Raw genomic sequence first — 27,637 nt, 5'->3', positions numbered from 1 at the left:
TTGTCCTAGGCAGTGGAGGTGGTGTTTAGGGCAGGGGTTTACCAGTCAGACTGGGCACCGCCAGCCCACCGCCACTGGCCAACCAGCCCCTAGACACGGGGCTTTAGGAGTGTGCTCGTGAGAGGGTGGCTCGTTATCATCATACATGCTAACCTTGTTATTCCCAAACTCCTCTTACGCTAGACAGACGTTCCCCGCACAGGGGCTTCCCTTGGGTGGGGAGACTTAGGCTCTTGCAGCCACCCTTCCTTTCATGTCTGCCACCTCCCTCCAGCCCCTATTCTCTCTCTAGGCATCAGAAATAGCTCATGGTCACTAATTTATTTTTGATACAAATGTACATGACACATGTCTTGACAGTCAGCCCACCCATCACCACACGGGTAGGGCCTGGCCCCCAGGGAAGAGGCTGGATGGGGAGGGAGCTGGTGGGTGCCACCGTCTGCCTCTCCAGCCTTCCCAGGCTGCGACCAGGTTCCCAGGCCTCCAGAGGGTGGGACCACAGCAGGTGCAGATAGTGATGGTGGGTGCTGGCCTCGCAAAGGTTACAGGGAGGGGACTCAGCTCCATAGCCACCAGCTGAGTCAGGGACCCCGGGGAGCCAGCCCCAGGCTCAGGTGCTCAGTCCTCTGCCCTGGCCAGCACAGGTTCCCCCTCCACACAGGAGTGGGAGGAGATGGAGGGAAGTGGTTTTCAATTTAAGTTCATAGAGAAGAGGCAACAGTGGGGAGGGATCAGGGAGGCAGCGGGCAGGACCACAGCTGGTTACCTGGGTAGCCCTGGCTCCAGGTGGGGAAGAGAAGCTGACCCCCATGCTGGTCCCACTGCTCTGGTCCCATCACCCCTCAAAACTCCAGATGGACCAGGCCTCCGGAACGGCACTGCCGCCCGCACACTCACACGCAGGCACGCAGGGATACTCAGTTACCACAAAGTTAAAATTAAGGGGTGGGAAAGAAGAAAGGGAAAAAAAAGACTTTCCAGTGTTTGCTGCTGGGAACCCCAGCACACAGGTTGGGGCCTTTGCCCTAGGCAGGGGCCGTTTGGCATTAAAGGGAGAGCAGCAAGGGGCTGGTGGCTACAGGGCAGGGACATCCATAGAGACTATGTACAAAGGAGGGGATGCCCCCGCTCAGCCCCCAGTAGGGCTGAACTGGCTCATGGGGGTGGGGCGTGTGTGGGGAGAGCTGCCCCACTTGGAGTGTCCCCACCCGCCCCTTTGCTGAGGGTGCCCTAGAGGGCCAGGGACTGGGAGTGATGCCTTGCAGGCCCCTGCTCACTAGGAGGTGGGAGATGCTATATACAGGGGAGAGGTGCATGGAATGTGGGGGACAGAAGCTGCTGCCACCCCACCTCCTCATCCTTAGGGGCTCAACAGGGGTGGGCACCAGGGCGCCTGACTGCCAGTGAGAGTGGCAGCACTAAGGGCACTTGTGCCAGTGGCTCTGTTGGGGTGGAGGTTCAGGTCTGGAGTGGCCCAGCTCCTGTGGCCAGTGAGGTCCTAGGGTGCAGGTGAGGGTGTGGGGAGAGAGGTCACTGCTTCTTCTCTCGGGTGGTGATGGTGACCAGCTGCTTGGCAGCCTTGGCGATGTCGTAGGCGCACTGTATCACCTGCTGAGTCAGCAGCTGGAAGTCCACTGGGGCGCCAGGCTCTGGGGGCACTGTCTTCCGGCATTCACTCTGCAGCCGGTAGGCGCTGGCGTTGAGCAGGCGCAGTGAGCTCCGCACTGGCTCCAAGGCTGGCCTCTGGAGGGTGGGGGAGTGAGGCTGGACCTTAGACTTTAAGCCACCAGCTGCGATCAGGGCCCAGTTTGTCTGAGTCTCCCAGGTAGCAGTCAGATGGGATTCTCCACATTTGCCCCAGCCCGAGGCTCCCCACTCCTGGTCCTTTCTTTGGCCCCTGTACCTTTGGGAAGAGGGAGGCCATCTCGGTCACAGCCAAATGGATCTTCTCTGAGCAGGGCACAAAGCTTCGGGGAGAAGGGAGGGTATAAATTAGGGGGCTCTCGAGGGAGGTTCCCAGGGACACCAGAACATAGGGCCCCTCGTGCCCTCTACAACACCCCAGAAGCCAACAGGAACCACACCCCCAACCCTGTACCTGTCATGCTTGAACTCTTGGGCTGCCCGCAACAGTTCCTGAATGTTCTTGGTGACCTGCTCAGTCTTCAAGATGACATCCTCTGTGCTGGGAAGCCCAGGATCTAGGTCTCCATCCAGGCTTTCCAACTCTGGGTGGAAGTCTTCCTCTTTGCCCAGCTCTAGAAACCTCTTCCCTTCCAGTCTAAGGCCCAGGTCCAGAACAAGAGAGAGAGATCAAGAAATGTTCCAGCCTTGGAGCCAACTGCCTAGGTCCTCACAGACACGCTGGGGGCCCTCCCAACCTCCCTGCCTCAGCATGTGAGCAGGTTGGGCTGGAGACCCAAGGAGCCTCACCCAAGCAGCGGGTCCCCACTTTGCGTGTTCTCATAGTCACTGTCAGCTCCACTGCCGTGGCGGGAAAGCTTGCTCTGGAGGGTGGAGGTAAGGGGCGGTGAGTACATGTGTTCCTGGAACCACATGGCCCCCAGCCACCCTTTGAGCACTGGGCATGGAAATGTTACCGTGTGGCGGCTTCCTTCCTGGGAGCAGGATAGCAGTGGAGAGGAGGGAGTGAAGGGCACAGCCGAGGCAGACACCCCCTTCCGGATCTGAAACCCAGGGCAATGCTGGATGGAGTCAGAGTGCCCCATAGCACCCGCTTGCCGGAAGTCTAATCATCTTAGGCCCCACATTCAGCACAGAGCCCAGCACCCCCTGGGGCTCAGAACCTACTGGCTAAGATGGACCTGCTTTCCCCAGGCCTTGCTTACCCGGTAAAGGCCAGCAGGGACGTGCACTGAATAGATCGCGTCGTCCTCTAGCTCCTGGGGATGTTAGCACAGTGAGAGTCACGGTGGACCCTGTGGCAGCCCTACCCATTTCCCCACGCTGTGAGACCCACAGGTGACTCACGGTGCTGTGGAAAGGCTGCAGCCGCGTAGTGAGCTCGTCCCCAGGTGGGCCCCCGAAGGGCTTCAGGGCGGAGCCTGGTTCGTACATGGAGAAGGCCTGGCGGTCCCTGCGATGTGAGCTCCCGCCTGGCGCCATGGGTGTGTGTTCTGCCCGTTCACTGGGGAGTGGGGGTGTGGGCACCGGCCCTGGAGTTTGCCGGAGCTGCAGATTCTCCGCCTGCAGCTTGTGGATCTGTGGGTGCAAAGTGCTGTCAACCCCCTGGAGTCCTGGGGCTCCCCCTCCCTCCCACTGAGGCTGCACCCTCACCTCTCGCTGCAACCTCCGGAGCTCATCGCTCAGGCTACTATTGACCTTCATGAGCTGCTGCACCTTTGCCTCCGAGGTAGCCAGGGCCTTCTTCAGCTCCAGGTACTCCTGCAGTGTCACAGCCCCATCAGACAGGTCCGAGGAGTCCATGCTCTGCAGAGAGAGACCTAAGCTGATCAGAGCTGGAGGCAGGGGAGCCAACACCCGCAGGGGGCAGTTATTAAGGTTATGAGCAGCCCGCCTGTCCCCCAGGCCCCTGGGCTACAAGAGGACAGAGCTGGGCCTTGGTGGAGCGGGCAGGAGAGCTGGGGAGGGCAGCCCTCGGACCCGGGCGCGGTTGCTTCGAGTGGCGCCGGTGCTGCGCAGGGGCTCCTGGTCTGTGTCCTCGTCAGAGGCCACGCTGTCGTAGTCGTGCTGGTCATCGAGGTCACTCTGGCTCCGCATAGACAGCTCAAGGTTGTCTGAGGACACAGGGCTGTCACTTAGGCCTCACTCCAGCACACGACCTGTCTTTCAGGCCACCCCCGGCAGGGAGAGCCATGCAGGAGAGGCCCCTGGAGCCCCACCCGCTGCCCACAACACCCCCCCCACCTGTGGGGCTGCTCAGGCTCTTGCCCTGCTGTCTCCGCTTGGCCTCACTGAGAATGTCGATGATCAAAGTGGCAAACTCTCGGGCATTAAAGCGGGCCAGCTTCTGTCGCCCCTGCAAGGCAGAAAGGGCCAGGCTGGCCTCAGGGGACTCCTTATGACTGATGGATGGGGGTAGGGACCAAGAAGCAAGGCATGGCCCTGCCATCTAATTTAACCCCAGCTAAAGCACCCCAGCCCAGCTTTACCTGGCCAGTCAACAGCCTAGGCCACCTGGGGCCGGGTATGACAGAGGAGGGTGCCTGGGCAGAGGCCGGAACGCCTGCTGGAGCTGCTCACCAGGTGCTCAAAAGAATAGTCTCCTGCCCCTTCCCAAATCCCAGTGCCAGCTGGGCCCTGAGGGAGGCCTTAGCAAATGTTGGAGAGCTGGCTTAGGCCCTAGCCCACTGCCAGATGAGGAGGGACCACGGGGATGAAGGAGACCACCCTAGGCCCCCAACCCAGCCCCCTCACCTGATTCCGAGTGGCTGAATATTCCGGGTTAACAGGCAGGAAGGGCACAGCACTGCGCTCGGTCACCAGAGTGCTGTGGTTTTGGGTAGCCAGCCACACTAGGGGGGAGGGAAAGGAGCAGATCAGCCATGGTGGCCAGGCCCCCACGGTGTGGGTAGGGAAGCACTGAGCCTGGCCTAGCTGCCCCCACGCCCACTGAGCACTGGGGTGTTCAGAGCAAGGGTGGTCTTAGGCACGCAGAGCTAGGCTGAGCCAGGGCAAGCCTGGGTGTGGCTTGCTGGGGACGGACAAACGGAACAAGGCCGGTCCCACCCAGCCAGACCTAGAGTTTGGGCTGAAATCTGGCTGTGGCCACGAAGGAGGGATGCGGAGGGGCGGAGCAATACAGGGAGACAGCCCTCCCACAGGGAGACAGCCAAAGTGGGAGGCTGCCAGAGCGAGAGGAGCCCCAGTCTGAGGCTGGGGGAGGAGCAAGCTAGCCGCCTCCCCTCCAGCACTCCACCCAGCCTGGGAGCTGCCCAGGCAGGCTCACAGCCAGCAGGGGCTCATCTGCAGGCCTCTGAGCAGCCCAACCCCAGGCACCCCTTCTTCGCCCAGTAAAGGACCAGAGACCCATGCCCTGGCTGCTCGGGTCCTCCACACCAGATACTCCCCGACTCACCTGCATCATTTTCTCTTCGATCCACCTCATCATACACGTCCATGGCAAGTTCCTCAAAAAGCCGGTTGCTGAGCTAGAGGAAGAAAGGGCCCAGATTTTGTCAGATGCATCGGCCCCAAGGCCAGCTCCCCAGGATGTGGTGAGCCTCGGGGGAGGTGGCCTTCCCTGTGCCACCCAGCCCTACAGTCTCAGAACTGGCAAGTGGGCAGGGGTCGTGTTCCAAGCTGCAACGTGGGAGAGAAGAGGCCAGCCCATCCACTCACCGGGAGGTCAGGGAGAAGGGACTGCTGAAGCCAGTGAGGGGACAAGTCCAAGACTTGGAAAAGGGCATCGAGTCAGAGGAAGGGGAAGCAAGAGCAGGGGGTCAGGGATTAGAGAAGGGCCAGCTCCGAGTGTCAGGGCACTGCCAGAGCAGACTTACTGCCTGCAGCTTCTTCTTAGCAGCTTTGGCCAATTCGGATAGGTCCAGGCTGCGGGCGGAGGGAGACGGGGGGAGACCTGAGAGGTGGCCAGACGCGTGCCAGCAACCACCCCAACATGCAGGGATCCCAGGGAGACGGCACCCCAGATGCTGCACACCAAACGCCTTCCCGCCCTACCCAACCTCTAGGCCTGCTGCCCTGGCAGGCGCCATATACCTCTGAGACATGCACTTTTGTCGAGATCTAAGTCCAGAGGAAGGCAGCAGAGGGAAGAACAGGACAGAGGCAGCAGTTACCCAGGAGCAGGGCAGCATACATACCTTTTCATGTCAGGCCCAGACCCACCTCTATGCACACCCAGCCCAGAAGGGACAAAGATGAGCTTGTCTCACTGTGTCCCCCACCCCTCCTCCTCGGTCTTGCTCTGCCTCTCAGTGACCTGTTCATCCAGCACCAGTGTCAGCCACCTGAAGCCTCCCTCACCCTACAGTCCTAGTGAAACTCCCCGGTTCCACAAGCACTTCTTGCCTGGGCTTTGCAAGTTTCTTAATCTCCCTCCTTCTAGTCTTGCCTCTACAATCCTGTTGCACCCACAGCCAGGGTGATTTTTTGGACACACCTGGCTGCACTACCCCTTGCCTTCAAGCACTGCAGTAATAACAGGTGCATATGGCACATCCCGACCAACTTCATTAGAATACCCTCGGGCCGGGCACAGTGGCTCACACCTGTAATCCTAGCACTTTGGGAGGCCAAGCTGGGAGTTTTGCTTGAGGCCAGGACCAGCCTGGGTAACACAGAGATAAAAAAGCAATTTAAAAATTAGCATAGTGGCATATGCCTTAGTCCCAGCTACTCAAGAGGCTATGGAGGGGGATTGCTTGAGGTGAGGCACTTGAAGCTGCGGTGGGCTATGAACAAGCCACTGCACTCCAACCTGGGCTACAGGGTGAGACCCCAACTCTTAAACAAAAGCTAAATTTCGCATATGTTATTTAATTCTCTTCTCCCTGAAAAACAGACACTGCCATCTCCATTTCCAGAAGAGGTAACCAAGGCTCAGAGAAGGCAAGCAGCCTGCAAGTCACACAGCCAGTAAGCAGCAGGGCCTACTTCACGCTTCCAAACCTGGAACTCTCTCCACCCGGGATGATCACAGGTCCTGGCAATGCTCTCAGAGCTGCTCATTCTTCTCCCTGTCTCTATTCCAGTCTTGCTTGTGGGGTTCCCGGCCTCCCGTGCTGTGCTCCAGCCCTGGGAGCTGCCTCAGTTCCCATGCAGCATTTCTACCCTCCATTCCTCTGCCTCTCTTGCTGCACTCCCCCATGGGGATTAGAATCACCTCCTAGGCTGCCTCCCTGGCTAGGCTGTGAGCTTCTGAAGGGCAGGGATTGTGTCTCAGGTGCCTCTGTGCTCCCAGTCCCAAGAGCAGTAGCTGGCTCTAGGAAGGTGCTCAGTTAATGTGCTGTTGAATGGAGCCCATATTGGGGTCTATTCACCATACACACGCACTCATGCACACACAGCCCAGGTAGAATCAGACCATAGAAGTAGGAGCCGTAGGGTCTTGAGGAGGTCTGGGTTTAGGATCTGAGTTGCCCAGGCCTGGCAATGCCCATCTGCCTATGCAGGCCTCTGGGGAAGAGAGCACCTCCTCTCTCCAGATCCAGGCCAGCAGGCACAGCCTGGCATGAGGTTGTGGCCATCAGAGGTGGCCACCAGGTGGCACTAGCATCCATCTTATGTGCTAGGTGAGTGGCAGGGGTTGGGGCACTGCCTGGGCACTTGGGGCCTCTCAGAGGCAGAAATACCTCATTTGACCAGCCCCAGGGCACCTGCCCAATTTCTGAGCATGCTACAGAGGCTTGGCTAGCAGTTTCAAAGTTAGTCACATCCCTGGAGACCCCTATCTTTTCATTTAAGAGCAGAGGCTTGTCTAAAGACTAGAGTTAGTGCTACTGGGACAGAACCCAGTGACCCATCCTCCCAGCCAGAGGTAGCTTCTTACACCCACGCCCTTCATGTACTTGACAGTCATGGGGCTCAGGCTGTGCTGGCCATGTACAGAGCTGACATTTTTTACCTCCTTTGGGGCCCAGCATTAGGGAGTGATGACTAAGCTGTGCCTCCAGTCTCTGGGGGTGGGGAGGGAGCAGGATCCCAGGCCCCTGAAGACTGGGCGGGAAGCTCTGGGGGTCAGGTGCCCACATGGCATCCAACATGGCCATGTGGAAAGGGGCATCAGGTGGGCACTCACCTGTCAGCCATCTGTGGGATGATGTAATGCCCATTCTTGTGATCTGAACAAAAATAAAATTGCCAAGTCACTCACTAGTGCTGGGTGGCCTCAGCAACTGGGAGCCCACCTCACTGCCATGAGCAGGGCTGGCACCCAGAAGTGTCAGGAGAAAGTGGGGAGGGCAGGCCATCCCCAGGAGTGCTGGGAGCTGGCGTGAGGATGCAGGATGCCCACCCCCACTCCCTAGCCCCAGCACTGCTTCGGCCCAGAGCCTGCAGCAATTTCACGGGAGCCAGTTGCCTAGCAACATTGCTCCCCAGCTGCTCTGTCACCATGGCACCTGCTGCAGGGTGTGTCCAGGTCCCACCTGCCTAGCCCAGCCAGGGCCACCCCAAGCTCTGCTCACCCGGCTTGCGTCCACAGAGGTAGAAGGCCAACCGGTCAGTGAGCTCGTACTGGCACTCAACCAGCCTTTCCGCCAGCTCATGGTGCCCCGCCTGCCTGTGGGAAGGGGGTATGGCTCAGTCCTGCAGCAGCAGCCCTCACCCACACCCACACCCACCCACACGGCACCCTTTAGCCGACCCTCACCTGGCATAGTCAATGGGTGTGCGGCCATTAACGTCAGGGGAGCCAGGGTCAGCCCCATATACTACAAGCAGCTCAGCCTGCAGTGTCTGCCCTGCCTTGGCAGCCACGTGCAGAGGTGTGGTGCCCTTCTCTGGGTGGAAGAAGTTGGCCTGGGCACCCAGGGATAGCAGGCGCAGACATGTCTCCAGGTTGCCTGTCCGCACGCTCGAGTGCAGTTGCTAAGAGGAGCAGAGTGTGCAATGAATATGCATGTGCACGAGGTGCACCTCCCCACTCAAAAGCTGCACCCAGCCCCGGCTGCCCTGGACGCCTACCAGCTCCAAGGACTGCCCAAACCAGGCTGTGTCATGAGGACGGAGGCTTCCCACTAGGGGTTAATGCCAATTAATAAGAGCTGCCATCAGTCACCAACTACGTGTGCTGGGTACTCTGCTTAGATACTGTTTATGAAGTAGATGCTGTTATTTCTTTCTTATTTTACAGATGAGAAAACTGAGGCTGTGAGAGGCTAAGCAACTACCCCAGGTTTTCCCAGCTTCTGAGTGGCAGCTGTGGGCTTCTAGCCTTGTGTGTCCACTTGGGAGCTTGACGAGCCTCAGCTGCACGGGGCTTGACCTAGCAATCTGTTCTCTCCATCCTGCTTACTGTTATCCTGCCTTTGGGGCCCAGGGCTCAGTGGGGACAAAGGAGAAGCCTTCAGGGAGTCGTGGGTGGGGAGAAGAGGAGGCCACCCATCTGTTGTAGGGCCCCTCAAACCTTGCTGAGGTCTTTGGCAGTGACCCCATCATCATCCCGGCAGGGAAGCTTGTGCACAAACGCCAGCATCTGGTACTTGGCCCTGATGAACTCTGACTTGATGGGGCTGCAATGGGGCACACAGGAGGAATGGGGAGCACAGTGGGAGAGGGTGGTCACCTTGCCACCTCTCAAGGTTCTGTCCCAGACTGCACAGTCTCTGCCCACCACCCCTCCAGCCCCACTCACTGGACTTTGTCTTGGGGATTGGCTTTACGCCGGCCGCTCTGCACTTGTGCGGGGTCCAGCAGGGAGTGCTCCCAGATGGAGTTGGCCCCGTTGCTGGCAAGTGTGTGCACCATCTGCGGGGAAGAGATGCCAAGTGAGAGAGTGCCTATTGCATGCTGGGCACTGGGGAAACACCTCCTGAGCACCTGCTGCGACTGGCGTAGCTGGAAACAGTACCAAGGGGGCCTACTGTGTGCTTGCACCATCACACCTCCCTCTAGTCCAGCTGCCCAAAGACAGATCCAATGTAGTGCTTCAGGTTGCACGGTGAGTGTGCCAAGGCTCAGAGAGGTGATGCGACTTGCTCAATGCTACATGACCATGTTGGTAAGTGGCAGAGCAGGGGTGAGCGCTGCCCTTCTGCATGAAATGAGCAGATGGGAGAAAAGGGTCGTGATTAGGCTCTTCCCCAAGGGGTGCTGCCCCTTGGAAGCTGCAGATTCCAGACAGGGGTGTATGTGGGTGAGGGGGAAAACGCCCTCATGCTCAGTACACTCTGTCTGTGGGAAGGAAGAACCACCCAGCCAAGCCCTGTACCTGCAGCAGTGTGGGAGGCCAGGCGCTGTGGCGAAGGTGCTTGACAATGGAGATGTGGCGTCCCAGGCTCCGGTGCACACTGCAGCACTCGTCACACACCAGCACACCCCTGCTGATGGATGCCCAGCCAGGGTCTGCCAGGGGGAGGGCAAGGGTCAGCCGGAGCCAGACCATGGGTCAGACCTCCTAAGCACCCGCTCTGGCCCATGCTATGCTTAGTACTCTCCACACATTCACTTAGGAGCTGGTCCCCAACAGCCTAGGAGCTGGGACCATCACTACAGTCAGGTTACCAGGGAAGGATCTCCCCAAGGGCTCACAGCTAGGGGCAGACAGAGCCATGCCCTTTCCTACATTCTTACCCCTCTGGGATATGCAGTCCCCAGGACCCATTCAGCAGGCACAGCTCCCTGCCCTGCAGCCACTGCTACCATTCTCTCAGCCTTTTCCCAGGAAACAAGGCGTCTACCCCAGCCCTTCCCCGTAGGGAGGTAGGAATCCCCAAGGGGACACAACCCTGATGCTGCTGCATGCCAGATGCTGTCAAAACATGCCTGACAGATCGCACCCATCCACAGGTCCTGACTCTGCCCACCTGCCAGCAGGTGAGGTCCTTTCATGCTGGAGCTTCCTGCCACCATCACTGAGAGTGTAAGCTGGAACCCTCTTAAGGAGGACAGACTGAGCAAAGGAGCTGGGCTTGACTGGGCATCCACTGGGTACTAGCTGGGTGCATTATGTATGATGCTGCTTACAACTGTCAGGCGGGGTAGGACATGCTACCTCTGCGATGAGGAAACAAGGCTCAGAGAGGTTAAACGGCTTGTTCAAGGTCGCAAGGCTAATGAGTGGAATTGCCAGGATGTGGCACTCTGATGCCTGAGACCATAACATGTCCGCACTTGCTGCTTTCCCTCTGCCCATATAGCCTGTTCTCCACTCCTTAGGGAAAAGTGAACTTTGGAAAGAAGAAGCAGAGCCAAGACTGGGTGGAAGTTCTGGGGTCCTTCTCAAGGGAGGAGGAGATGCCACCCATCCTAGGACCCTTGGGATATGGGAGGAGACAGCTGCATACAACTCAGGCTGCGGAAAGGTCATGGGGGAGAAAGCAGCCATTGTGTGCCGCCTGAGAGTGGGGGCAGGGGGCCTCTCTCCCAGGACACTCTGCTCTGCCCAGTGGCCCCCGCCCTGTCTCAGGAAACCCTGTCCTGGGGTGGGGGTGGGGGACAGGCTCTCTGCCTTGCCCTATAGCGCTCAGGGTGTTCAGAAGTGTACCCGCCAGGGGAGGGACAAGTTTGGGGGGATAAGAATCTCTCCCAACCAGAAGGCAATTCTCAGGCCCTTCCTCTCCAAGGACTTCCACCAAAGTTCCCAGGAGAACTGAGGAGACTCTGAGTCAGGGGCCCAACCTGAGCTCTGCCCACAGCAAGTGCCCCCAACTAAAGCATGAAAACAGGAAGGAGAGAGACTTGTCTTTGGGTTTAGGCTTTTTTAGGGAACCCCTTCAAATCAGGGCAACAGAGAGATGCCCAAGGTGACCACCAACACCTTCCTCAGGGGCTCACTACAGAGCTCGGGAGGAAGGAACCAGCCTTCTTCGCCAAGAGGGGGAGCCCTAACATGCATTTCTGTGCTGGCTTTACCCAAACAATGAAGCACCCCAGGCATGGAGAACTCCCTCTCCCCACTCCAAACACCACTGGGTCAGGGGGCTGCCGCCAGCCTCCTCCATCAGCCCAGGCAGGAAGCCGGAAATGATGCAGCCCAAATTCCTCTTGCTGAAATGGTGGGGTTTCCTGTAAGTGGGGAGCCGCCCAGGGCAGGATCATAAATGGGCTTCCCTGAGATCTGTGGTCCTACTGGAGAAGCCAGGCCTGGAAAGGCTGACTAGATATTGGACTGGAATGTGGTCCAATGGATTGCCTGGCACTCTCCCCCAGCGTTGGGGAGGGGTTCTCCCTCTCTTCCAGGTGAGACCTGACGTAGGAATGGTAGGCAAAGGACACTGTCCTGGTTGGGGCAGCTGACACTGGTGTCAGCTCAGTTTTTGATGACACAGATGGGACCCACCCTAACCATTCTACCCTCTCCCTCTGTGCAAGTACCCTTGGTTCTACCCAGGCAGGAGCCCCCAGGCTCCACCCAGGCCAGTTCCAAAGCAGAAGGGCCAGCAGGTGTTTCTGAAAGTCACACAGTGATTATAGTTTAAGTTGAAGGGATCCTTGACTCAAGAGGTTCCTTGGACCAAACCTGGGGCAGAAGGGACAGGAACTGTAAGGGAACTTGTCAGCCCTCCCCCAGGCTTCTGGCTCCACCGTCAGGCTGTGGGTCTATATGTTCGGAGAGGTAGCTGGCGAGACCCTGGGATCATGTTAACCAGTGCCAACCCCACGGAGGCCTCTACTACAGTGAATTCCTGCCACCACCTGAAGCCATCAGTGGCCTCCAGGGCCAGTAGGTTTGCATATACAGGCCAGCCTCAGGCCTCCCTCCCTGAGCTAAGGGCCAGGTCTTCACTAGACTAAGGGAAAAGCCCACATCATGAAGGCTGGTAAGAGTAGTCCTTGGGGTAGTCAGAATGATGGTTACCTCTGGGATGCACTGACTGGGAGCAGGGACTTGGAAGCCCCCTAGAGTGATGGAAATGTTCTATAACAAGCTTGTCCAGCCTGCAGGCCACAGGCAGCCCAGGACAGCTTTGAATGCGGCCCAACACAAATTCATAAACTTTCTTAAAGCATTATGAGACTTTTTTCTAATTTTTTTTTGGCTTGTTTTAGCTCCTCAGTTATCATTAGTGTTAACGTATTTTACATGTGGCTCAAGACAATTCTTTCAGTGTGGCCCAGGGAAGTGAGAAGATTGGATACCCCTATTCTATAACATGATCAGAGTGGTGGTTACACAGGTATACACACATGTAAAAGCCCATCAGGATGAACACTCAGGTGTGGGCACTGACACACACAAGTTCTACCTAAATAACAGAGGAGGAGGAGCCCAACATTCGTCCCACTCTGCAATCTACACTATGAAGAGACAAATCAGCCTGCAAGTCGTCCTGTGACATGTCCCCAGCCTTGCTCACCAGAGGTGCCTATAGGACGGGCATTTTGAGGCCTTCACTCTAGTCCCCAGGGCTGCCGAAGTGGAAAGGCTGAGATAGAAGCCCAGGGGTGAGGAGAGGCCCTTGACTGAGACCTTGTGGCAAGGTGGGCCAAGGCAAAGGAAAGGGGAAGATGCACATTCTTCAGGGCTCCCCGCCCCCTTCCTCTCGGACTCCCCAGGCAGCCAGGGCACACAGTACCTGACTAGGTGGCGCAAGCTGCCAGAGCAGCCACACCATGTCCAGCTCCCTCCCAACACACTCACTCTTGTCCCGTGCGCCCAGGCCTGGAAGCAGAGGGAGCAAGGGGCTCTCTGGGGACAGGCTGCATCTCACCTCTGACCTCCATGACCTCCCAAATTAACCAAGCACAAAAGCCCCTGAGCCTACTCAAGTGGCTGGAACTGCAGGGCTCCTGCAATAAGAGAAGCCTGTGACCCTGGGGTGGAGTCATACACCACGGGGGCTGGCAGTGGATCTGGCCTCCAGACTACCGGGTACCCTCATGCCTCTCTGCCTGAGATGCTACAGGACCCAGACCAAATGTGCCACTGCTCACCAGGGCCAGCATCCTAATTGTCCAGGTGTGGGACAGTCCCAAACAGCCAGCCAGGGTCCTGACAAGCAGCCAAACACTCGGAATGCCTGCCACATGCCAGACACCTTGCTGGGTGGGAGGTGGGATAATGAGTAAGACTTTGTCCACATCCTTCCCCCACTACCATCCTCACCTTCTCACTACCTTCCTGACCTCTATTGGGGATCAGGGGAAAGGAGATATCTGGGGCACAAATGCCTCTGACGGATGAGGACCTGGGGGTAGGAGCTGGGCAATCCAACATACTACACGCTCACCATTCCTCCCTGAGCTCACTGGGTATCCAGAGGCTTTGGCCAACTACTCAACGCAATGTAGCAAGGACAACTCCCAACTGGGCTCGGTGGCTCAGGCCTGTAATCCCAGCACTTTGGGAGGCTGAGGCAGGTGGATCACCTGAGGTTGGGAGTTTGAGACCAGCCTGACCAACATGGAGAAACCCTGTCTCTACTAAGAATACAAAATTAGCTGGGCGTGGTGGCACATGCCTATAATCCCAGCCACTCAGGAGGCTGAGGCAGGAGAATCGCTTGAACCTAGGAGGCGGAGGTTGCAGTGAGCAGAGATCACGCCATTGCACTCCAGACTGGGTAACAAAAGTGAAACTCTGTCTCAAAAAAAGGAAAAAAAAAAGGGGTAACTGCCTTGCTGGTGTTGCCCTACACCTCACTGCCCCAGAATCAGACCACAGGTTCAGAGATGGCAGCCCCTCAAAAACAATTTCTACTCCAACTTCTTTGCCTCAGAATTGAGGAAACTGAGGCCCCCACAGTGATGAAAGTCTTGCTGGGGTTACAGAGTAAGCTGGGAACAAAGGTACACTACACTAAAGCCCAGGCTCCTCTGATAGGGTATCTGCTAAGCCTCTCCTCCCATCATTCCATGCCCACACCATGGAGGTGCGGAACAATGGGACAGACATTTATAAGGCAAGGTGTCCTCAGCCCTGCCATCCCCAGACCTGTCTGCATCTGGGGAAAGGGAGTCACAGTTTCTTAGGGGTATGGACCCCCACTCCCAGATAGCTCCTCCAGTCATAATGCCCATCGAGTATCTCGTCCCCAAGCCCTGCCAGGTTCCCAGTTCCCAAATACTCTAGCTTGGCACCCCCAGAACCACCAGAGCATCTGTGAGGCTCAACCTGTGGGGTCCTGGGCCTGCTCAAGGGGTGGCTGAAAGTTATGGGTCCACAAAACAGCACACCATACTCTCACTCTTAATCATGCCCACTCTCCCTAGAGTCCACAGACCTCTGGAACCTGCTCCCTGCTCCAGGGAGACAGCTCCTTTTCTAAAGAAAGAATGGATGGGGCTAGAGCTTCCCTCCCAGGCCAGCTGCAGAGCCCCATCACTGGCTGTCCTCCCCCATCAGAAGGGAGCAGCCTCTAGGATCATTACTCCTAACTTCCTCAGCAGGCCAGGGGGGTTTCACTCCAGCCCAGTCCTAACTCTGCTACGAAAGAGAAGGGAACCACTATGTAAATACATCCAGGAGGCAGGCCAGGAAGCCAGCAGGATGGGGGAATCTAGGCACTTTTTTGCCACTGCCTCCCATCCATTTCTGGCCAGACTGGGCTAGCGGACAGGGAGGAGCCGAGCCCAGGATAGCTCAATGCCAAGCTCGCGTTCTCAAGCAGGCCTTACTGGGGAACAGCAAAAGCAGGGTCCAGCCGAGCTGTTCCCAGTCACCAGCAGGCCTGGGGATGCCGCCAGGGAAAACACCCGGGTCTGGACTGGCCCTGAACACCAGGCCCCACAAGGAGCCCCAGCGTTAGGAACCCGAGGCAGGGAGTCCTGGGAGTAGCCACCGCTCATCTGCTCCTGAGGAGACGGTATCCAGGCTCCACTGGCGCATATGCCCGGCCCTCTGCTCCTTGCCCTCCACCACCCCGGCGGGCGTGCCGACCACGAGAGCAGCAGGTGCAAGACGCGGGGGTGGCACTGAGATGACACAAAACCACACTCGCCCCCTCCTCCCAAACCCTGCCGGCCTCCGCCACGGCCCTCCTGCCACCCCAGGCTGGCGCTTCCGTTGGATATAGAGATGGAGGTGGAGGAGCAGCCAGCTGCCCGCCTCCCTCAGACCGAGGGGTGGGAGGCGGCGCCGGGAACGTCCTTCCTCGCTAGTCCACGGCCGCCAGGGAGCAGGGGCCTCCCCAGGCCGGCTCTCCAGCCTAGGACGCGGCTCCGCAGTGGCCCGGGCGGGGGCCGAGCCTGGAGGCCGAGGCCCCCCGCCCGGCCCCGCCCTCGGGCCCCGCACGGCGCTCCCGCCTGGCCCCGGCGCCCGCCCGGCGGCGGCGGCCTGGCTGTGCGGTCCCGCCCCCGGCCCGGCCGCGCTTACCCGGGGCGCTGCAGTCCGCACACACCTCCGTTCGCGGCCCCTTCCGGGACATCCTCAGCGGCGACGCGGCCGCAGCCCTCTGGGCCAGCGTGGGGGGCGCGGGCGGCGGGCCCGGGCGGCGGCGGCGGCGGTCCCTGCTGCCCGGCCCGGCTCCGGCGTGGCCCCGGCGAGGCTCCGCGCGCCCGGCCAACCGTCCGCCCCGGGGCTGGCCCGGAACCCGCCGTGCCCGCCTGCCCGCTCGCCCTCGGGCGTCCTCCGCCCCGCGCCGCCCCGCGCCGCCCCGCCGCCGCTTGCCGCTCCTCTCTCCGCCCCCTGCGCGGCTCCCGGCCGCTCCTGCAGGAAGCGGCGCAGGCCCTGCCCACCGGGGGAGGGGCCGCACCCCCGCCCCGCCGCGCGCTGCCGGCCGCGCCCCCCGGAGAAAGGAAGCCCGGGCGCGGGAGGGAGGGGGGCGGGGACGCTTAAAGGGGCCGCGGCCGCCGCCGGGTGCCGGCGGGCAGCGTGGCCTGAGGCCTCGGCCTCTGCTGCAGCGCTCTCCTGGCCCGGAGGCAGTGTGAGTCACCCTCACAGCCCCCTCCCCTTCACTTTCGGTGTCGGGTGGCCCGGGCGACGCTGGGCCCAGGGACAGCGAGGGCGGGGATTAGGGAAGAGAGGAAGGACTTGGAGGCCCAAGTCCCGCTCCACGTCAAAGGGGCTGTGCCTTGAGTACCCGTCTATCTCTGGTTGGGGTGAAGTGTGCGTCCCGGTCCTGTAGTGTCCACATCTGTGTGTCCAGGTGTGTGTGTGGTGTCACACTCTTGCTGAAAACGCCCACACAATATGGACGCCCAGGTGCCGGAAAGGTCAGGCAGTGTATTCCTGTCTTCGGACTAAAAATACATCTATCTCTCCATGCATGCTTCCATCCAGAGAGGAGAGAATCTGGACGGTTTTAAAGACCTCCCGAGGAGTGACCACTGTGCCTGTGTGCACTCATATCCACTTGTCATCCGGCCTATACACACCCACGGTGTTTCTGGGCCACCAGAGGTATGTGTGTCCAGAAAGGGTTCATATAACATAGAGGGGCCATTTCAGGTGACGGCTTTTCTTCTGGATTCACACGAAGAGACAGGCAAAGGCGAGGCAGGTGAGGAACGTGGGTGGCCAGGGGGGCAGGGAGCCTAGGTGCAGGCCGCACGTGGGTGCAGCCCCCGCACTGAGCATGCTCCCACGTACACGTGTGCCGCGCGTGCACCCAACCCCCAATCCCTGCAGCAGCAAAAGGCGGGGCACTCCTCTGCTTGTGGGGAGAGGGCAGGGGACCCCAGGGCCAGACCTGGGGGCCAGATCAGTGGTGACGATTGAGGAAGAGTTCTCCAAAAGTCAGAGTCTCCTGCTCGGTAAGAAGATGGGGGCAGTCCTTGGGCAGGGGTGCTCAAGTTGGTAGATTTATCCCAGCGGTGCCAGAGCAGCAGTGACTTGTGGGTGGGCAGGCTCCTTCCCTAGGGGAGACAAGTAATGCTCATGAGTCACACCACCCGAAATACATGCAAAGCTGCCTCCATCGCCTTTTGCTGCGGCCCAGATTGACAAGTTTGTTTGAAATCGCGATCTATGGGCTTTATTTATAATTGCACCTTAAAAAAAACCTTGCAGGCCTCCCCTACCCCAACAGCCAGCCACTCAGCCGGTGGGGCTTTTGCAAGCAACGATACCTAACGGGTATGTAGTGGGGAGCACCGCGTGCCGCCCCGAGCTGCTCCCTCATCAAGGAGACTATGGTCTTGGTGGCCCCAGCGGGAAGTGGGTACGGGAAAGGGAAGACGGGAGGAGTGGCTAGGCAACCGGTGCCGGGCGCTCAGTCCACGAGCGGTGGCCGCTCGGCTGTTCACCCCCGATCGACCCCCAGCTATGGAATTTCATTTCTTAAATGTCGAGGAGGCTGCTGGCAGCCCTGCCGCTTGGTTGTCTTTGTTTCTCCGCTGTGTGGGCACGTCTCGTGCACGTGGCAGCTGAGCGAGCGGTTCCGAGCGCAGGCGACCTGGGTTCACTGTCTACCACCGCCTGGCAAAAAAAAAAAAAAAAAAAAAGGACCCGGCCGCCCAGGGGTCAGCTCCCCACAATCCAGGCTGAACTTCCGCTGTCCTGGGACTCCTGGGCTTTGCTGGGGAAGAAGGATGATTCACTCCGCTTACCCCCAACACTCCCCATCCCCAGGTTGGCTCGGAGACTACCTGGGAGTGGCCCTTATACGGACACACTGTCCAAACTTTGTTTCCGACCCTCCAGCCCCGCCACAGCCAAACTTCTGGGTCTGGGACTGGAGATAAAAGGGTTTTGGATTCCCTCGTGGAGATGTCACCACCCCAGGAAGCAGGACTGTTACAGTGGAATCACACACAAGTTCGAAAAACAATTTAATAAGGAAATGCACAGGCATGCTCCCGGGCCTCTCCTAGATGCCCCTCCCCCACGCCAGCCCCCTCCTCAGCGCCGGCGGCAGCCGCGACACTCTGCTGACCCCTGGTGGTGCAGGCGGGCATTGGTCCCGGGCCACGGGAGACGCCAGATGGCTCCTCCCAGGCGGGAGAAAGGGCGAGGCAGCCCGCTCCTCCCTCATCTCTTCCCGCCGGGGCCTGGCACCGCAGGGTGTGGAGGAGGAGGAGAAAAGACCACACAAAAAACCTGCGAGAGTTTGCAAGCTTTTGCTGGCACCTCCCACACAAACACTTCTTGGTTTGTTGTTTTAAGTAGGGCCGGTGTGGAATCCCTTATTCCTGCCTTGTTCTGAGGTGGGCTCAAGAAGGCACCGTGCCTGGTCCTGCCAACAGTCCCGGCCCGCCTGGCTGGGGGAGGGAGGCGCTGTTTCCAGGGCAGTCATTATCCTTAGCTCACCCCAGCAGGTAGTATCTAGAGTCTCATTTTGAAGGGGAGTGGACCGAGAAAGTCGGAAAAATTTAGCAGTTTGCTTAAGGTCAGGCAGTTGGAGAAATTCGAACTCAGGTCTCCCTGACATCACAGTCCCCTCTCCAGGGATTGGTCCAAGCCTCTTGGTCCTTCCAGGTCTCGCAGTTGGCGCCTAAGAGGCCAATTCAACTTTTACACTCTGCAGGGACCGTTCTGGAAGTACCTCTTTGCCCTGGGGTCATTCCGGAAGGAGGTCTCTGGAATCAGTCACTTCCCTTCTTGAGGGGACCAGCTGGCTGGAGGAGCGGAGCCGCCACCTGCTGCCTTCTCCATCCGACCTCACTCTGGTTCTTGCTGGGGACAGTGTGTGTGTGTGGGGGGGGGAAGGGACCCTCTTTCCCGCTTTACTGGACATTGTTTCCAATGGCACGTGTGGAAGATGGAGTTTAATTTTCTAAAAGGGCAGGGAAGACTACTCACAAATGTTCCAGGTGCCAGACCCCTGGCTATGCTAATGACCCTTCGTACTGGTGCCCCACACTTTTCTCAGGAGTTCCCTATCAGTCACTCTCTTCTGGGAATCCGGATCTTTCTTCACGGCCCCTGGGATTCAAGCTCAATTCTGAAGGCTACACCTCCACCCTGTCTCCCAAACGCTTGACCTAGGCCAGTGTCCCCCTTTCCCCGCAAAAGGCAAAATGCCAGCGGGGGAGGTGCGCCCCAGCTCATCTGGCGTCAGGGCCCCGCCCGCGTCTCGGCTAGGCCTGACTCCCTGCCCACTCTCCTACGGGATCCGGGAATAGTGCGGACCCTCTCCGGCCACCTGTCACCCCCAGTTCCACGAGGCGGACTACAAGCCCCATGATGCCGCGGGGCCGAGCTGACAATCTCTACCCGGGGCGCCCGGTCCTTTTCCTCTCTCCCCCGCATCCCTCGCCCGCCGCTCGGGCTGAGGGCCGGGCTATGTGGCTGCGAGGAGCCAGGGGCTGCGGGCGCGCGTCCCTGAGGCGGCGTCCCCGGGGCCCGCGCCCCGTGCGCCCCCGCGCCCGCTGCGGGCGCCTGCTCGCTCCTCTGAGTGGCGTCTTTGTGTGCGGGGGTGTGGGAGGCGAGCGCGAGTCCGCGCCGCGCCGCCGAGTGCCCGCTCCCTCCCAGGACGGGTGGGGGCCTCTCCGCGCCACCCGCCGCCGCCGCCTCGCGAGGACGCCCGTCGCCCGCACCGCCCGCACCGCGCGGGGCGCGCCGCCCCCGCCCGCCGCCCGCCGCTGCCGCCGCTCGCACATGCCCGAGCCGCAGCCCCGCGAGCAGGCAGCGCCGGCCCCCAGCCCCGCGGCCCCGGGCCCAGGCTCCGGCGCCGTCCCTCCTCCCCAGCCGGGCGCCGCGGCCCCGGCATGAGGAGCGGGCGATGATCCCCGCCAACGCCTCCGCCAGGAAGGGGCCCGAGGGCAAGTACCCCCTGCACTACCTCGTGTGGCACAACCGCCACCGCGAGCTGGAGAAGGAGGTCCGCGCTGGCCAGGTAGGAGCGCCGTCGGGGCGCCGCGGAGACCCCACGGCCGGGCACGCCCGTCTGGCCTGGGGAGGGGGCGCGGCGCGGGCTGTCCCGCCTCCCCGGCGAGTTTGCGGCGCGTCTTTGTTTGAGGCCGCGGCTTTTGTGCTTGTTGACCGAGAAAGGGTGATGGGAGCGGCCCCTGCCCGCTCCCCTCCGGCCGGGACCGTAGGGCCACACGTGTTTCGGACCCTGCTGGATGGGGGTAGAGGCCACTGTGCCCCTCTTCCGCCGGGGCAGTGAGGGCTGCAGGGAGGGGCTGCGGGCTAGATCCGTGTTCCATGTGGTGGGAGAGTCCGCCCCAGCCAGTGGAGCGGCGACACCTCCCGCGTGAGGGTGCGGAGGTGGGAAAGGCTTGCATGGGGAGGGGGCCATAGGTCAGGGATTGGGAAGAGGCTGTGTCACACTCCCAGGCACCCCAGCCCCACCCAGCGCCCTCTCTCCTTCGGGGAGCACTTTCTCTTTTCACTCTCAGACTGGTCATATCCTTGGATCCCTCAGACCCCAGCCCCAGCTCAGAAATGGGGAGTGGAGAAAGACCCTTTTGGGAGGCCCCAAGGGCCTTGTCCAGGTGCTGAAAAGCGCTCTCCTGCTCTCTGGTGCTGGGGCCTGGCTTCTAGGCGCATAGGAAGCTGGGGGGCCCTGGCTGCTGGAAGGACTTGAGGTTCTGCACAGGGTTGGGCTCCCTGGTTTCTGCTGGTCAGTAAGGCCACGTGGGTCACCAGCTTTGAGCTGGGCAGTAATCTCCAAGAAAACGGGAAGGGAGGGTGTCTTCTGGCCACGCTTCAGGACAAAGGCAGGCACAGGTTACAGATTCTGCCAATTTTGCCCTTGACATCCAGGCCACAGGTAGGCACTCATGACAGAGATGATGACTCCCCTCCCCCCCAGGGTGGGCAGCAGGAGCCAAAGCTGGGCCTGGACCCCCTGGATTGCTGCAGGTTGAGAACCCCAGACTCGGGTCTGAGACCTTAGTGCCATGGGCTGGGAGGGATTAGCCCAAGCCTTGCCGCTGTGGGGATTTACCTTCTGAGGGCCACTTCTTGAGTGACGGACGAGAAGTTCAGTCTGAGGAGCTGTGCAATTGCCAAGGGAATCGTGGAGGTGGAGAGTGGGCCATCGGACTGAGCAGGCTGGGGGTCAGGATGTCTCTGAAATCCCATGCAAAGCCAGCCCCCAGGCCTGCATGGCATCCAGCTCTGCATGGCAGTCCTTGTAAATATCGGAAAGACCTGTGCCTGCAAGCCTCTGGGTGGGTCTGGGTGGCCACTTCCTGTTACCTGTGCTTATACCAGCACTCTCCAAGTTTCCCCTCAGATCCTGTCTCTGTTTATTGATCATAAAGGCAGTGCTGTGCAACCAAGAGAGGCCTGTTAAGAGACTGGGTCACAGTGCCCCCGGGAAACAGATGAACAAACAGGGCACCAGTCCCTGCCCTCAAGGAGTCTCTGTTCTGGTGATGCAAGTGTGAACAGGGAATTCCAGGGTGATGTGCAGAGTGCTAAGACACGGGCAGCCATCCTATGCTGGCTCCTCTCTGCTTTCCTTCCCTGAAGGCAAAGGAAGACAAGCCTCTCCCAGAGGTTACAGCAGGAGAGATTTAAGTCTGATGTGGAAGAACTTCCCAGGGGTCCAAGGATTAGTAGGCAGAAGGCTGAATCTCCAGAATGCCTTAGTCCCACTCCCTTGCCTGAGGGTGGGTGGTCCTTTTTACTGCAAAGACTGGAGAGAGGCAAAGTGCCCCGGGAGAAAAGACTTCTCCAGGAGGCCTCTCTGCTGATAGTCCTGAAGTTGGTGGCCATCTTGCTGGGGTAAGGTTGGGTTGGGAGGCACTGGAGCTGCTGCAGGCAGAGATGCTGAGGGCTGCTCATGTGTTCCTCTCCCCCTCCCCTCTGGCTGCCTCAGAAGCAAGGTCCCAGATTCACCCCTACCTCTGCCCCAGTGAGCTAACGTCTCCTTGAAATGGACACTGCCTGCCCCGTATCCAGGACAGGGGGAATATAGGGCACCGGTGGAGGTTAACCCTTGTTCAACCACAGAGGAGCCAGGCCAGTCCTCTCCTTCTCTCTGGGGTGCCAAAAAGGGGAATGCCAATCCGAGTGGGCGGGAGAGTTCCCTGGCTGTCTCCCCTGTCGAGGACTGGCCCAGAGTGAGGCCTGTATCCAGATGTATGCTGCCTACTCCCCAGGGCACCAGGCTCTGTTTTCTGCAGGGAGGACCTGGGGACAACTACCTGACATCATGAGAAAAGCACTGTGGAACCCTGGCACCCCAGCCAGGGGTCCCTGGCCTCTGGTCCCCCTGGTACCAGCCACCACGGAAACAGCTCAGCTTTCCTCAAGCACTCAGCAGCCAGGTTTCCCTGGTCTTGGCTTGGCATAACCACCTCTTCTTCACTCCAAGAAAGCCCCGCTGAGGCCCTCCGTGGGCAGGCTTGGCAGTGCAGCTGGCTGAGGAGGGGGCCCGGCATGGCCACCTTCAGAGCTGTTAACAGGCTTTGCTCAACCCCTAATTGCTCTGCTGGAGTCTGGAAGCAGGGAGCAGTGGGCAGATAGGAGGTGCCTAGTGAAGGGAAGGGGCACCAGCAATGCTGTGGTGCCAGTGCAGTGCCCTGCCTGCCACTATGCATGTTCCCTTCCAGGTCGGGGAGACAGGGTTGTCGGCCAGGGGATGTGCCAGATCCCCCTTGCCTGGCATGGCCAGCTGGGCACGGCCCTGGTTCTGGAGTCACGAGTTCCTGGTGTTCCCTGGGGTTGGAGCAGGGGGAAGGGTTAGTTTGTGAGGCTCCTGTGGGAGGGGCATATGTAGGCAGGGCTTGGGGAGCAGGATTCTGCCCCTGGCAACCAGAACTCTGGAGTGGGCAGACTGTGGTCCCAGAGAAACATTTTCCTTCTCCCTGGGGCGGTTGCCACCATGGGCTTGCTGGCTGCTTTCCCTGTTCACCCTTCTGACCTAGAGGCAGGTGAGATGATTTGTGGGGCCCAGGATGTAAGGGGAGCACCTGAGACCCCTCCCTTTGCCTACAGTGGGCAGTCCTGGATGTGGGGCATCACCACAGCTGGTAAGCTAGGAAGCTAGGGAGAGGGAGCCACAAACCCCAGAAACCAAAAATCAATGAGTTCTGGGATGAGGATGGGAGGGGCAGCACGGGCAGGATGGGAGGGTTGACATGAAGGGAGAAGTCCAGGGTGAAGTCCAGGGAGAAGTCCAGGCCCCCACATCCCATGGCCTCCACGAAGCTTGAGGACGCATCCTGACTCCCTCCCCTTGAGTGAGCTCAGGCAGACCTGCTCCTGTGCCCATGTTGGTCAGGAGAGGTCAGAAGCAACGACCACACCAGACTCCTGCCTTCCTCCCCAGGGCTGGGGAAGGGGCTGAGCGGCATGGCCTGGAGCATGCTCTGCGTCCCTCACCTTCCTCTCAAGCACCATGTTTAGACCATACATTGGGTGTAGGCTTTTAATACTTCCCTTAAGAAAAGCCTTCTGGTCTTGCTAAAGGAGTTTGTAAAGTACCCTGCTAGTGCACGTGGGTGTGAGGGGTGTTCCTGTGCAAATATGCTGGCAGCTCACATGTGTTACACAGGAGTGGACTCCTGCAGGGCCAGAAGGCAGCTGGGCATGAGTGTGCTTGTACACTTAAGGGCATATGTGAGTACTATGAATGTATGAGTGTGTATCTGTATGGTACCTATGTGCACTAGCGTATGGTGTGTGTGCCTGAGTGGAGGCAGGGAGGCTCTTTGCCCAGGGAGCCCCAGCTTCAAAGCTCCAGAGACCCCAGCTGAGGCCTGCTGGGATGAGGAGTCTCCATTCTCTTGGTAGGGAGGGCTGGGTGTTGGGTTTCATGGGAAACCTTTTCATTCCAGCAATTAAATAGCTGGAGGCCTCTGCTGAGGAGATTAATGAATTCTCCCACCTGCGTCCAGGGCAAGGCACCACTGGCACTGCAGGGGTCACTCTGGGCTTGTGGTGAGAGCTGCTTTGGGGCTTGGCTGATTGTATGGGGTTCTGCATGGGCCCCGGAAAACAGTGGAGCCCTGGGGAACGCTCCTGAGGTGTGGGGATGGGAAGGGGCACCCTGCCTGCAAGGGAGTGCCAGCTTCTCTCTGGATCCTGGAGCTGGGCACCTGAGGGGGACGGCGGCAGCGGCATCTGGAGCCCTGAGGCCGGGTGGAGCACTGCCAGCTCCCTAGGGCCTTATTAACCAAAGCTGCGGCAGCATCTGGAGCAGGGCTGGGGAGGCCTGGGTGGCTCAGCACAGTGCCATCAGGAGGCTTCCTGACTTCCCCAGCCAGCTTGGGCCCTGTGGCTGTCTCCCATGCTCACTGCAGGGCTCAGGACCCCACTCAGGTTTCAAGCTCTGGGGTCCAGCCCAATCAGGAGAGGCCAAGAGTAAACAATGCACCCCTTTCTCTGGAGGGGGGGGCGGGCACAGCTCAGAGGCCAACACAGCCAGGCCCACTGGTTTTTTTGAGGCTCCCGTTATATTGAAAAATGAAGAAATGCCAGGACAGGGCTATACAAATTATATAAATTATCTTAAATTATTTAAAATGTTTCATTTTTGACAAAGGAGTTCATGGTCATGCTTTAAAATATTTAACTGTTGCTAGAGGATGTGTAATGAAAAGCGGTGTTTTTGCTCTGCCTCTTTCTCCCCTTCAGCAGCAACTACTTTGAATGCTCTGGACTCCTTCTGTCATTTTACCTCCCCAACTATAAACAATATACTTCTCTTCTTCTTTCTTCTTCTTCTACTTTTTTTTTTTTTGAGACAGAGTCTCACTCTGTTGCCAGGCCGGAGTGCAATGGTGCGATCTCGGCTCACTGCAACCTCCGCCTCCTGGGTTCAAGTGATTCTCCTGCCTCAGCCTCCAGAGTAGCTGGGATTACAGGCACACGCCACCACACCCAGCAATTTTTTTTTGTATTTTTCGTAGAGACGGGGTTTCACCATGTTGGCCAGATGGTCTTGATCTTGACCTCATGATCCATCTGCCTCAGCCTCCCAAAGTGCTGGGATTACAGGCGTGAACCACCATGACCAGCCCTTCTTTTCTTTTTTTAATGAGATAGGGTCTCATTCTGTCACCCAGGCTGGAGTGCAGCGGCATGATCACGGCTCAGTGCAGCCTCTGCCTTCTAGGCTCAGGTGATCCTCCCACCTTAGTCTCCCAAGGAGCTGGGACTACAGGCAGTGCCACCATGCTCGGCTAATTTTTCTATTTTTTGCCATGTTGCCCAGGCTGGTCTCAAACTCCTGGGCTCAAGCGATCCACCCGCCTTGACCTCCCACAGTGCTTGGCCTCCCACAGGCATGAGCCACCTTGCATGTCATAAACAATATACTTATGCAATGATTTCTTGGTTAATTACCTTCCCCTCCTTGTGCCCCCTCACCCTAGTCCTCTGTGCATTTGTCTAGCAAATATTTATGTGCCAGGTGCTGCCGGGGGAGTGGGGAACCAGCAGTGAACAAAGCAGACAGGGACCTGGCTGATGGGGCTTCTGTTTGAGGTGCAGGAGGCACTGAACAGGCACTTTGATGGGCAATGGATAGAGCCATAGCAGCTGTCACCTCAGATGGGCTGTCAGGGCAGGCTTTTCTAAGGAGGTGACATTTGAGCAGTAGCCTGAGTGAAGGGAGGGAGAAAGGCTTGGGGCTCTCTGGAGGATCCTGGAGAACATTCCAGGGAAGGCTGGTAGTGGGGAGGAGGGGTGGAGCAAATGAGTTCAAAGAGAAGTCTGGAGCCATTGGATTCTCTGCTAACTACGATGAGAAGCCATTGAAAGATTTTGAACTAAAGGGTGTCAGGACCTGAGTAACATTTCACAGGATGATTTTAGCTGCCATAGGTGATGTAGACAGTAGAGTGTGGGAGCCAGGGGAGCAGCAAAGAGGCAGTGGGGGGCTGCCGGTGAGAGATGGGGTGGTTACAGCTAGGATGGTAGCTGCAAGGTGGTGACAGCTGGGAGGCTTCTACATCTGTTTTGAAGGCAGAGCCTACAAGTTTTGCTGATGCGTTAGATATGGAGGGTGAGGGAAGAAGAAGAGATAAAGACAGTTTCAAAGTTTTTTTTTTCCACCTGAAAATGAAGTAAATTCAGGTGATGTTTACTGTTTATGGGGGCAAGTGCAGCTGTCCAGGAATGCAGAAAACGGGAAAAATTGAGAAAGTCACTTCCAGAATGAAGAAGGCAAGAGAACGGGCAGGAGATGTCATGGAAAGCCAGGATGTCCCATTTTGTTTCGTGAATTCAATGACCTTTTTATATTTTCCTGAGGATATAAATTTCTATTTTCCCCCCAAAGAGTTTTCTTTTTTTTTTTTTTGAGATGGAGTTTCGCTCTTGTTACCCAGGCTGGAGTGCAATGGCGCGATCTTGGCTCACCGCAACCTCCGCCTCCTGGGTTCAGGCAATTCTCCTGCCTCAGCCTCCTGAGTAGCTGGGATTACAGGCACACACCACCATGCCCAGCTAATTTTTTGTATTTTTAGTAGAGACGGGGGTTTCACCATATTGACCAGGATGGTCTCGATCTCTTGACCTCGTGATCCACCCGCCTCGGCCTCCCAAATTGCTGGGATTACAGGCTTGAGCCAACGCACCCGGCCATGTCCTTCAGCATTTGATTATGATGGACCTTGGTGTAATTTACTTCATGTTTGTCTTTCTTCGGGTTCATTGAGTTTCTTGGTTCTGTGGATTTATCTTTGTATTAGTTTCCACAACAAATTACTCCAAACTGGGTGGGTTAAAACCACAAAAATTTATTCTCTCACAATTCAGGAGGCGTGAGTACAAATTTGAGATGTTGGCAGGGTGGTGATCCCTCTAAAGGCTCTAGGGAAGAGTCCTGCCTTGTCTCTTTCAGCTTCTGGTGCCTGGACCACCCCCTCCTGGCTTGTGGCTGCAGAACTCTAGTCTCTGCCTCCACCTCCACATGGCCTTCTCTTCTCCCTGAGTCTTAGAAAGACAGTTGTCATTGGATGTAGGGTTCCCTGGGTGATCCAGGATGATCTCATCTTGAGATCCTTAACTTAATTATATCTGCAAAGACCCTTTTTTTTCAAATAGGCTCTGAGAGTCAGAATGTGATGTGGACATGTCTGAAGAGGGGCATCATTATTCAATCAATCGTAGCAGTTTTTACCAAGTTTGGAAAAATTTTGGCCATTGTTTTTTTTTCTTTTTTTTGGAGAAGCAGTTTCACTCTTGTCACTCAGGCCAGAGTGTAATGGCTTGATGTCTGCTCACCACAACCTTCACCTCCTGGGTTCA

At 58.4% G+C, this 27,637-nt stretch overlaps 2 protein-coding genes across 12 annotated transcripts in view; one reads left to right on the top strand and one right to left on the bottom strand.

Moving 5' to 3' along the window:
• Positions 1-306: 306 nt before the first annotated feature.
• Positions 307-16,233, bottom strand: GIT1 (GIT ArfGAP 1). 3 transcript variants are annotated; one of them, XM_035303264.3, is made up of 21 exons: positions 15,920-16,233; positions 9,875-10,008; positions 9,299-9,411; positions 9,071-9,176; positions 8,315-8,532; positions 8,130-8,224; positions 7,742-7,784; positions 5,701-5,727; positions 5,484-5,532; positions 5,063-5,135; positions 4,402-4,499; positions 3,892-4,003; positions 3,628-3,761; positions 3,301-3,453; positions 2,995-3,225; positions 2,853-2,906; positions 2,604-2,690; positions 2,437-2,510; positions 2,102-2,284; positions 1,907-1,970; positions 307-1,746 (listed from the first exon to the last, which is right to left on the bottom strand). In XM_035303264.3, the coding sequence occupies exons 1-21, from the start codon at positions 15,969-15,971 to the stop codon at positions 1,534-1,536; spliced, it is 2,313 nt and encodes a 770-aa protein (XP_035159155.1). In that variant the 5' UTR covers positions 15,972-16,233; the 3' UTR covers positions 307-1,533. The 3 variants fall into 3 exon arrangements, with proteins under 3 accessions (XP_035159155.1, XP_035159156.1, XP_035159154.1); XM_035303265.3 differs by having other exon boundaries at positions 15,945-15,995; XM_035303263.3 differs by lacking the exon at positions 5,701-5,727.
• Positions 16,234-16,369: 136 nt separating this feature from the next.
• Positions 16,370-27,637, top strand: part of ANKRD13B (ankyrin repeat domain 13B) — a 23,544-nt gene continuing 12,276 nt past the window's right edge. For 4 of the 9 annotated variants that reach the window (XM_078373919.1, XM_035303270.3, XM_035303269.3 and 1 more), the window contains exon 1: positions 16,647-16,945. In XM_078373919.1, the coding sequence (XP_078230045.1) occupies positions 16,808-16,945 (138 nt within the window). In that variant the 5' untranslated portion in view covers positions 16,647-16,807. Of the gene's footprint in view, positions 16,470-16,646; positions 16,946-17,162; positions 17,299-19,720; positions 20,322-27,637 lie in introns of those variants that run through there. The other 5 variants (XM_078373922.1, XM_078373921.1, XM_035303271.3 and 2 more) reach the window with 5 other exon arrangements.

This window comes from Callithrix jacchus, chromosome 5, assembly GCF_049354715.1.
Source record: "Callithrix jacchus isolate 240 chromosome 5, calJac240_pri, whole genome shotgun sequence".
NCBI classification, from domain to species: domain Eukaryota; kingdom Metazoa; phylum Chordata; class Mammalia; order Primates; family Cebidae; genus Callithrix; species Callithrix jacchus.
Note: the sequence above shows the minus strand (reverse complement) of the source record. Positions and strands in the feature narration are given on the sequence as shown.

Excerpts from the sequence above, each read along its gene's own strand:
- GIT1 (XM_035303264.3), bottom strand. The coding sequence starts at position 15,971 with ATGTCCCGGAAGGGGCCGCGAACGGAGGTGTGTGCGGACTGCAGCGCC. Across the intron at positions 8,533-9,070 it reads CTGCCAAAGACCTCAGCAAG|CAACTGCACTCGAGCGTGCG; the intron begins GTTTGAGGGGCC and ends TGCTCCTCTTAG. Across the intron at positions 3,226-3,300 it reads TCCGGAGGTTGCAGCGAGAG|ATCCACAAGCTGCAGGCGGA; the intron begins GTGAGGGTGCAG and ends TTGCACCCACAG.